We start from the raw sequence: 10,644 nt of genomic DNA, 5'->3' as shown, positions 1-10,644 counted from the left end.
CCGCTCCCAATCCACAACGCGCCCGCGGAGCGGCGARCCCCCAGCGGGGGGAACCGCGTCCCCGACCCACCCTCCGAGCCCTTAAACGCGGTTTTACGGATGGGGAAACTGAGGCACACGGTGGGGTGGGAGTCCCGCCAGCGACTGGCCGCGGAGCCCGGCCCTTAGTGGCAGCCCCGAGCCCCGGCGACACCTGGCCCGCCGGTCGCTCCCCTTCGGCAGGTACCGCCGGGGCCGGGMGGGGAACGGAGGTCCGGCCGGGCTTCCCCCACAGCGGCTGCCGCCCCCCGGCCGCGCCCGCCCCCGCCGTCGGGGCTGCAGCTCGGCTTCGCCTCCCGGGGCGGCAGCGGGGCCGCGGAGCGGAGCGGGGCGGGGGGCTCCCCGCGGCAGGGCCGCCAGCGGAGCGCCCCGGGGGCTGGGCGGGCGGTCGGGCCGCCGGGGCCTTTCCCCTCTGTAGCCGCTTGTGCCCTCCTTTCTTTGGGGCGAGGACGTGCCGGCAGGGCGAGAGGAACCGAGGAGCTGAGGCAGCGCCGCGCCCCCCGGGCGCTCCCCGCCGCCGCCGGGCCCCGGGCCCCCGGCCCCGCATCGGCGCCGCTATGGACCCCTGCTCTTCGCTCTTCAGCTACGTGTGAGTACCGGCAGCCCCAGCCATCCCGCCCCGCTCCCGCAGCCCTCCCGGCTCACACCTCTCTCCCGCTTTTCCCCCTCCCAGGTTAATGCACTTGTTCGTCCTCTGCCTGCAAGCCCAGGTAAGTGTCCGCTGGGCTGCCCGGCTTTGTTCGCCCCGCGGGGATGGGGGGTGCCCCGACGCCGCCGAGCGGCTCGGCAGGGACGGAGACAGGGAAGAGGAGACAGTTTAAAACCCGAGAGACKAAAGTTGCCTGGTTGTAAAAAGCCGGAGCCGAGGGGGAACCCGCTTTTGCCGGGATACAAAATGAGGTGCGGGGGACTCGGGCTGAGAGGCAGAGAGTACCGGGATTTCAAGGAAATGCGAAGGGTTATCTTTAAGCAGCTTTAATTCCCGTTCCCCCGACCTCTAATTATGCTGTGGATACCCCCATTCCTCTCCTCCGTTTTTTTTTCCTTCCTACGTTGCTTCCTCCAAAAAGAGTAAAGCAGAATTAAAAAGAGGAAAGGGAGCCCTACGAAAGCCTTAGTAAAAAGTGCAGGTTTTTATTCAGCTTAAAAGTGTCAGACTTTAGCATCGCTSGTTTGTATCGGCAGAGACAGAAGTGACACGAATAGATTGAACATCCCGGGCAGATCTTGTGCAGCACCCGCATGCCAGCAGGCATCGCCGGGAGCGGTGCGCCTCCAAATCGGGGTAAAGCCCCCTCTTCCCCGTGAGATCACAGGTGCAGAAGCTTTGTTTAAAATGCCCTTTAAGCTACTTTTTATTATTATTATTATTTTCCTGGAAGTTTGCGGAGGGGGGAGGGAAATGGAGTTTCCAGCTGAAAAGTGAAGGGTCTGGAGCACTGGGAGTGTGCAGTTGTATRAAAACATAGCTGTAATATTTTGGAGTATGAGATGGAGACCAAATAGCAGCATGGCTAATGACCTCTCCTCCACATGGTACCCTCATCAGAGCCGGGGAGAGAATCCTGCTGCATTATCCAAAACCCGTCTATAGGAAACACACATGCACGGGCAGAAGCAGAGGGAGAGAGATGACATTGTCAAGGGGAGATATCTCTATAAAGCTGGCTTTGGGAGAGCCAGCGGCTTTTGCTTTTATTGTGGTTTTCTGTTGTTGTTTAAGACAGGAGGAAATCTTCCCATTTGACGTGGGGGTGGTGGGGGGTAGTCCCAGCCTTCTGATGTTGAAAGGAGCGATCTCCTAACATTTGCTCAGAATACATCTTTATAAATGTCAGAGAGCAGCGAAACTTTCCAGACTTAAAAGAGGGATTTGAGACGAGGGGGGAAAAAGACTTCTGTGCCAGCTCGCGAGCCGGGGCTGAGGGGGGGAGCAGGTTTGGCCGCTCATGAAAATCATTTAAAGCCCAGGAGCAGCAGTGTCGGGTTTGGAGAGGATGGGCTCAGCTGCGGCTCTGGGGCTAACGGGTTTGGTGTGCTGGGGCTGGGGACGACCCTGTGCCGGCACCAAACAGCTGACTGGGGGTGAGGGCTGTGTTTGCACGGGTAGCGTGTTGGTATCCTTGGGTTGTTGTACCASTAAATACCTGGGCTGGGGCATGGTTTTCTGGTAATTCTTATACCTCGTTGCTCTACCATCCCTGTGGATTTTGTGTTTGAAGAGCCTAATAGCTCGGGTGTTTGGGAGCAAATAAAGAGCCTGAGACCCAGAGGAAAGGCAGCTGTTGAAACTGCGGGGGTATGTGCCCGGGGCAGCTGGAGCAGTAGTATGCTCCTGCAGAGGTGAGAGAGGTGTGGGACGAAAGCATCAGCCYCTTGAGAAGGCAACTTAGTGCCATCCTGCATGTCCCACCTCGATCCCCTCCAGCTCCCAGCCTTGATGCCCATCTCAAGGTACCCCAGTGCCAGTCAGGACCCACTGAGTCCTGGAGGGGCCTCTGGRGTCACCAAGCCCTGTGGTACTGCTGAGCCACCTGCACCTCTGCTTGGAGAATGTCTGGAGTGGACACAGTTCTGTACTGGGCTCTGTGTCCCGGAGCTTAATGCTCCTTCTCCTGGAGAGATTTYGATGACACAGGAGGCACGGCCGCGGTCCTGGCTCCTGGCCTCCCCGTAAAGACCAGCTGGAGGCTGGCGACCCCGGCTCAGCCCATTTGCCCCGCTGAGGAGTAGAGATTATAATGGTGTGTTGTATATTTTTTAATTTCCTAAAGGTAACTGTTCAGTCCCCACCTAATTTTACACAGCATGTGAGGGAGCAGAGCCTGGTGACAGATCAGCTCAGCCGGCGGCTTGTCCGTACCTACCAGCTGTACAGCCGGACCAGCGGGAAACATGTGCAGATCTTGGACAACAAGAAAATCAATGCGATGGCAGAGGATGGGGATGTGCACGGTAAGGACACACGATGTGGGCAGGCGAGGGGGGAGCTGGGGAGGTGTTCCCAGCCCAGCGCGGCGATTGATGATTTCCGTCCTGTTTGTTAGCCAGAAATCGTTAAAATCGTTCGGCTTGTGGGGGCTTGTAAAAGGAGAACATAAGGGTCAGCAATCAGCAGCTGTGTGATTCAAGGTGAGGGCAGGTTCCCTGTGCCAAGGGAGGGGACCAGTTCTTGAAGGATAGGCTCTGCTTCTTTCCTTTTAATTCTTGGTTTGCACCTGACTCAGAGGGCTCGGGGCCGCAGCATCCTGAGCATCATCAGTCATTTCATCCCAGCTCTTTGCAGGGCTGGGAATCCCTGAGACTTCTTTTTGAAACAGAAATAGAAAGTAAATTTGAAAAAGAAGAGGCAGGCAGGAGAAGAGGGGAACAGCTGCTTTGGAAGCCTCCCCTGAACTAGGACAGTCTAAAGTGGCATTTTCCTGATATAGTCCCATCCCTTCCTCCTCAAAACAAATCCCGAGCAGAGGGTCAGCGAGGCAGTCAGCCGCAGGCGAGGATGCTGCGGCGTCTCCAGAGACAAAGCACGGACTCTGCAAGCGTGAGAGGCTGTGCTCTGCCGCAGCCCCTCTGCATCGCCCCGGCACCCCCTCCCCAAAACCTCCACCCTCTCCGGGCCAGGGGGACCGGTCCCTCTGCTGGGGACTCCCAAAGCCCAGATACTTTGATGGTGTGAGCTRCTGACACTTTGGGACGGTCAAACACGGCGCGGGGGTCAGTGGGGCCAGCTAGCGCCAGCACGGCCGCGGGGCCGGCTTTGGGAGGCCTGATCCTGCTCCCGGGGCAGGGAAGTGCCTGTTCCTGTATGCTGTGCATAGGGATCACAACTGTTTTTCTTTGGTATTAGCTGCAATTTCCCTTTCTTGCTTGGGTAGATTAGTAGAAACTATTTTTTTTCTTTACCTTCCTGGTTTTTGTGGGCATTTTTCTTCTTTTTGCTTTGGCTGAAAATTCCACTCTGGACGTTATCAGTGCAAGCAGAGCGCAGGTTCCATGTGATATTCCATAYATCCAGAATTAATCTTGCAAATGAATTATTCCCATCCCCAAGCTGTTCTAGCTTGAAAGGGCAGTAGCTAATTTCCCAAGCAAAAAAAAAAAGAAAATCCCATCTTGTTTTAGACCTCCAACGCCTGGATTTTAAAAAACAGTTAGTCCATATTTAAATAACAACCAGGTTTAAATAAGGCCAGAAGGAGGGGACTGGTGGTGGCTTGAAAAACTCTATTAAAATGTAATAAAAAAAGGTTAAGCATTTGAAGAGCTAAGGAGGAAAATGAAGACTGATCTAAACCAGAAAGAGAACAAGCAGTTTTTCAGATGTAAAGTTTTAAAAGAGTTGCAAGTCTGTAAATGTTAAAATAGAGGTTCAGGATTGTTCTGTATGAATCTCTAGGGAGGCCCCCATGTCTGGAAGAACTATTAAAACGCTTCTTACTTTCACCTTTTTTAACATTTCCTGAATACTTTCTCCTCTTCGCAGTCCAGTTGGGGGATCAAGTGTGTCTCGCTGCATTTTTTCAGCATTTACGTAGCCACTTTCCCTTCAAAGTTTGAGCATGAAACATAATTTTACTGGGATAAATCTGTCACTTAAATGAAAGAATAGAGCTGAAAACGTTAAGCCTCTCCCCACCTCCCCAAAAGAGGGAGGACAAAAAAACTACTCCCCCCAAACGTTATTTAGAAATCCACTTTTGCAGCAAAGATCCCCCCTCCCTGTGCCCTTCCTTCTGTTTTTTTTTTTTTCCTCTCATTTTTGGGGGTGGGCGTGTAAAAGGGGTTGATTTATTTTTGCAGATGACCCCTTTCCCCACGCTGACATTTTTACAGCCGACTTAACATCGAGTGCGGCGTTTTCAGTTATTTGTCTTAATTGTCAATATTTGATTGACTTTTTTTAATTCTAAGGGAAGGCGGGTGGCCGGTGCAGCCCAGATTGTCCCTCCCAGGCTGTGCCTGCCACCAAGAAAACCACTGCCAGCTGCAGCCTGGACTCAACCCCACGAGCAGCCGGGGACGCCTGCACAGCTCTCTGCCCACTTGCTGCTTTTTGTCTGTGCCCAGGCTTTTCTGCTGCCTGGGGCTGGAGTTTGCAGGGTTCAGGGGTTACCTGCAAGAGTCTAGGGGTGCAAGTCCCTGGGGCCAGCTTGTCTTCATCCTCTGTGGGTGAGGGGGCCAGAGCGACACACGGGCTGGGATTGTGCAGAGCAGCAGACCTGTCTGGTGGCTGTAAATCACAGCTGCCCTTTGGGGAAAAAAAAAAAGAAAAAGAAAAAGGTCCAAAAGAGGAGCAATGTGCATCTTTAAAGCAGGGTTTTGTGCTAGCTRAGGCCAAGGCCTCCCACTCCCTCCCTCTCTGCCTCTTCATCCCTCCCTCCCTTCCTCCCAGCTCTTTCTATCTCTCAGAGAGAAAAATCAATTCTCCTCAAACCTTTTACTGCCTCCAAGATCAATTCCCCCCCTTTCCCCAATATAGATAAATAGGGGGTCACTGTCTCAGTGCTTTGTTTGCAGAGTGCCATCGCTCCTGAGGGTGGTTTTGGGGATGCTCAGTGTTTGTCAGGTTCTGGGCGTTGGTGTCAACACAGCCTGAAATTGTCTCTTCCCAAATTTCTTGCCTCTGAGTTCAATCTGTGCCTGCCTGGAGCAGAGGGATGTGATAGCTTGGGGATGARAGATGCTGCAGGGTGATGTTGACAAGAGGGAGTGCAGGGAAGGGGTGGCTGCATGCACATCAAACTTGGCCAGCCAGACAGCACCAAATCAGTCAGCCCCAGCAAACCTGGCGATGATCTTTCCACTGGTCAACTCAGCTGCTGCTGCCAGCACTGCCTGCTTGCCTTCCCACCCTCGGTGCCATTGACCTCAGCAGCATCTATCGTAAGAGGGATGTGGGATCAAGGCATTGCAGAGACAGAGTGGGCTAGGTGCAGATAGCCTGAGTGTGATTTAGGCTCACTTTGCCTTGTGTGTGTACCCTCAGTCTCTTTCTGCCTTTCAAAGCRTCCTGCTGCAGCCTCCCTCTCCAGAGCCACATGGCTGCCCTCACTGTGGCTCCTGGGAGGCTGAGCATCCTGGGGCAGAGATGTGCAAGCTGCAGYGAACCACAGTCCTGGGGAACTGAGCAGCTCTTGTGCAGAGATCAGAGGATAAATAAGGCATCAGTGAACTTAAACCCATAATAACTGTGTAGGCTTGGAATCTTTGTGGCCTGTACTCTGCCTTGTTGGATAGCACTTGTGTTACTATGGGCTGATGCTGGGCAAGAGGTGATGGGACAGTCACAGCTGGCTTTTCAGCACCGTGGGGAATTCTTTGGTGCTTGGCATTGCACAGACCTTTTGAGGTGTGAACAGGTAATCCCCATCCCCATCGGGGCCTGCTCTGGGGACAGCAGCTGCAGGATCGGGAAGAAGGATGTCCTGTCCCCATCCTCCCCCTTCCCTGGGGATGGATGGGCTTTGGGGCTTGGGTTCCCAGGGTGAAGGCAGGGAGGGAAGGTGACAGGTCTATTTATAGGCGGCCCATCGACCCGGAGATTTGCATAGCTCCTTCGGAAGTCGATCGATGCCTCCATTAAAAAACTGAGACCAAATCAATACGCCCTCTCGACTCGTGCAAAGGTGAAAGGCATTAAAAGGGTGGCTCTACCCTTCACGCCTCCCCTGCCAGCTGCAAAGTCACTGCTCTTCCTGCTGCCCTGGCCTGGCAGAGGGACACAGAGTGGTGTCCCCTGGGCTGGGGACAGCTGGCAGCACGCTGTGCTCTTCCAGAAGGTGCCTGCCTGTTTCTTGCCCACAGGCRCACCCAGACCTGCCTCAGTTTGCAGGGCAGCTGCCTTATTCCCTGCCAACCAGCATGTGCCCTGCTTGCTGCCCTGCCTCCATCAGGCACACCTCTGTGGCACCTGCACCACTGATCCCCRTGGAGCCGGGCAAARCAGAGCTGTTCCCCATCCAGCACAGCTCAAGGTGGCAAAGGGACATGTCCAAGGTCATGCAGGGACGTAGGAGCAAGTTAAGGGGGGGACAAGGCTGTCTCTTAACCTCATGTGCTGATTTTAGGGCCCTCTCTGGCCCAGATGCCAGAGATCACGTGCCTGCAGTGCCCAGCATCGGGGTGCACTGCTGGGGTCTCTGCACCTGTGCTGGCCCTATCCTGCAGTCCCTCTGACCTCCCTCCCTCTCTCCCCTCTGCTGCTCTYCCCAGCCAAGCTCATCGTGGAGACAGACACCTTTGGGAGCCGCGTGCGCATCAAGGGGGCAGCCACAGGCTTCTACATCTGCATGAACAAGAAGGGGAAGCTGATTGGCAAGGTAGGGTGCAAGGCAGGGAACTGCCGGGGACATGGGGCAGGGACTGCCAGGAGAGGAACTCTGAACCAATACCTGTGTGGTGGGAAGGCAAGATGGGGGTCCTGGGGCTCAGCCAGCACTGCCTTTTTGGGGGCAGGGGGACAAGCAATCCTGCAGCCCGAGGGGGAGCAAGGGAGGTGGGCGGGTGTGTGTAGGGCACATTCCTTCTATCTCTCTGAACAAATAGGCGGCTTGCTGGTCTATTCTCCACGATTACATGGTACAAGTGCCAGGAATGTTAAGATGCTCCATGGGGCTGGCCCCAAGGCCAGACCCCACCACCTGCTGGTTTGTCATGCTGCTTCTGTGCCTTGATGCCCCTTCCCAGGGCARGGGGGCTGGACATCCAAAATCCCTCCAGAGCAGTGATTATCTGCAAGCATTTTCCACTGTAGCTGTTTCCTGGGGGCTGTCTGATGTGGGTCCCTCCCTAGTCCTGCYGCAGCCCATAATGGGGGGAGCTCAGTTCCTGGCTGCCCCATGTTCTCCCCACCACCTGCATCTGTGGGCACCATCACCACTGACCCCGTGTCACTTCTGCCACTTGATGCCCCTCGTGTATTAAAGACACCAGGGAGACAGGATTGAGATGGAGAGTTTGCTTATGATGAAGTGCAGGTATAGGCAGAGGCAGAAGTTCCCTTGTGGGTGTGGTGGAAGTGAAGGCTGGGACCAGCTACACTGATGCACAAGCTGAAATGAGCAGTGTTTGTGCCACAATGCCTGCTCCCTGCAGCTTGTCAAGGAAAAGCAGATTTTGGGCAACCTGTGGGAGAAGAAGTGGGAAAAATGAGCCTTTGGCTGCCTGCAAGCACTGCAGCCCTGCTGCCACATCAGTCAGTCCGGTGTGGGGCAGGGAGAAGCAGAAGCAGCCCTCTGAGCAAGTGCCTGTGGCTTAAACCTCTGCTCCTGTCCCCTTCTCAGAGCAACGGCAAAGGCAAGGACTGTGTGTTCACGGAGATCGTGCTGGAGAACAACTACACGGCGCTGCAGAACGCCAAGTACGAGGGCTGGTACATGGCCTTCACCCGCAAGGGCCGCCCCCGCAAGGGCTCCAAGACCCGGCAGCACCAGCGCGAGGTGCATTTCATGAAGAGGCTCCCCAAGGGCCACCAGACCACCGAGCCCCACAGACGCTTTGAGTTCCTCAACTACCCCTTCAACCGGAGAAGTAAAAGGACTAGAAACTCCAGCTCCAGAGCGGGCCCTTGATGTRCCTGCCCCTGCCCCCTCAGCCTGCATCTCTCCTGGAGGATGCTCCTCTGAGCTTGGGTGGACTATATTTAGAGACTTTCCCACATGGGTATTAAAACAAAACTGAAAAAAAAAGAAGGGGAGGGGGGAGGATAAAAAACAATTACCTGCTTTAGTTGTTGATACTGTTGATACTTTTGGGGGGGGTGTCTGGTTTTTACAAAAAAAAAAGAAAAAAAAAGGAAAAAAATGAGAGAGGCTCTATTTTTGTACTCCARCTTTAAAAGTAATGAAACATTCAAAGACTGGTGAAGGGAGAAGAGCTCTTCACTTAGAAATGTTCTAGTCTSTTTGGGGTTGCGCTTTATTTTATAAAATTTTTTTTTGTAGCTCTAGGGGGAAAGGAGTTAAAAAATCATGTTTAAAACAAACAAGCAAAAAMCCGTGGAAATCCAAATCTGGAAGCAATGTGCTGCTTAAATGAACTGAACTAATGCTGTGCTTGCTGGAGAAGATGGAGAGGCTGGAAAACAACTAAGGGGAGGGGCTTTATTTTGGAGGTGGTTGGAGGCCACCTTTGTGGTTTTTGCAGCCTGGTTGACGTGGGGGCACTGCCCATCGGGGCTGACTGTGACACCCAGGGTGAGGGCCCATGGGTACTTTCTTTCCTTGGACGTGCCTACTTCTTTGGCTGAGCAAGGGTTGCTGAAGCYGCTTGCATCCTTCTGAGAACGCTGCTGGCTTCACAACTCTCAACTTAGTTTTATTTTTTTCTCAGGAGGGGACAGGGGTGATGGATTCCCCARAGAAAGTCCTGAACTGACTTGGTACCTCTTACCCACGGGAGCATCTTTGGCATTTGGTTTGTGTTAAAGTACTAAGGTACAGCTGCCATGGAGCGGGCTGGTAAAACTGGTATTAATTTTTTTTTCCCCATGTAGAAAATGTGAACTCCTCACCAAAAATTGATATTTTTTTCTGTCTATATTTTTTTATCAGGTGCAAGTTTTCATCCATAAAATTAAACAAAGTTTACAAATTATTGTGGAGCCATTGCAGGCTGTTTTGTCGTAACATTCAGTATCTTGTCGTAATAGTTGGTGCCTCCATTGCCAACCGTCTCTTCCAGGTTTCCTCTTTGATAAGAAATACTGCCTTCCTTGTCCCCCTAGGAAAGGAGGGGATTACTTTCAAAATTTCTGTGTTGACAGAAGCCTGATTTTCTATTTAGAAGAAAAAAAACCCAAACCCCAAAGGAAACATTAAATCTCTTGAGTGAACATCCTCAGCCAGCCCTGCTCTGCACATGCTGCCCTGGGACTGTGACTCTCTCCAAAGGGTTAAACCAATTATTCTTCAGGGGGAGGGCAAACAAAGACACTGGATAGGAGCCAGAACCAGGGGTGACTTTTCATCCAATCTTTTTTGATTGTTTGGGGTTTTTTCCTGTTTCCTTAAGGATTTTTGTTTTGTTTYGGTTGTGTACAAATTGAATATGAAATGATTGAAATATTTATTTAATATGTGCATTAAAAGTTTGTATTAGTCTACCTGAGCCTGATGCTTTCCAGGGAGGGGTTGGGGCTGGAGAGACATGTTGGAGAGGTGTGAAAGAGGATGGCAGTGAGGTGCAGGGTGGGGCTGAGGCTGCTGCTTGGTGCAATTTCCTTCCCAAGGGAACAGCTGTGGAAAGTGGGAGCCTGACCCAAGGTCTTGGACCCACATGAGTCCATGGAAATCATGGTTTTCCATGCAGCAAATTCCAGGTTTAACGTGCAGATACCACCTCCTTGACATGTGGGAGCAAGGCCCACTGCAGGCTGAAAGGGACATGGTGCAATGGAGCCTTGGCCACTGCTTTCAAGTATGGGAGGAACCTTTCCAAGAGAAAGCTGGGATTTGCACCTCTTTTACCTGGAAGAGCTTGGTGTCTRTGCAAAATGGGCTGTTGGGTCCCCTCCTTCAAAGTCCCACCCTGCTGCAGTGCTGGGTCTTGCTTGTAGGAGCTGATCAGGGATTCAGACATGGAARGGTCTAAGGTACGGAAGCAGGC

General features: G+C 53.1%; 1 protein-coding gene across 1 annotated transcript; it reads left to right on the top strand.

Annotated features, from left to right (window-relative positions):
• The first annotated feature begins 596 nt into the window (after positions 1–596).
• FGF8 (fibroblast growth factor 8) lies at positions 597–8,664 on the top strand. The gene is made up of 5 exons (XM_057380265.1): positions 597–628; positions 713–749; positions 2,814–2,994; positions 7,252–7,358; positions 8,322–8,664. Exons 1-5 carry the CDS (start codon positions 597–599, stop codon positions 8,607–8,609), a joined length of 645 nt encoding a protein of 214 aa, XP_057236248.1. The 3' UTR covers positions 8,610–8,664.
• Positions 8,665–10,644: the final 1,980 nt, after the last annotated feature.

Source organism: Malurus melanocephalus, unplaced genomic scaffold (genome assembly GCF_030028575.1).
Source record: "Malurus melanocephalus ecotype Western Australia unplaced genomic scaffold, MMel_1.1 scaffold_12, whole genome shotgun sequence".
Taxonomy (NCBI): domain Eukaryota; kingdom Metazoa; phylum Chordata; class Aves; order Passeriformes; family Maluridae; genus Malurus; species Malurus melanocephalus.
The sequence above is the reverse complement of the archived record's forward strand: the minus strand, read 5'-3'. Positions and strand labels throughout refer to the sequence as shown.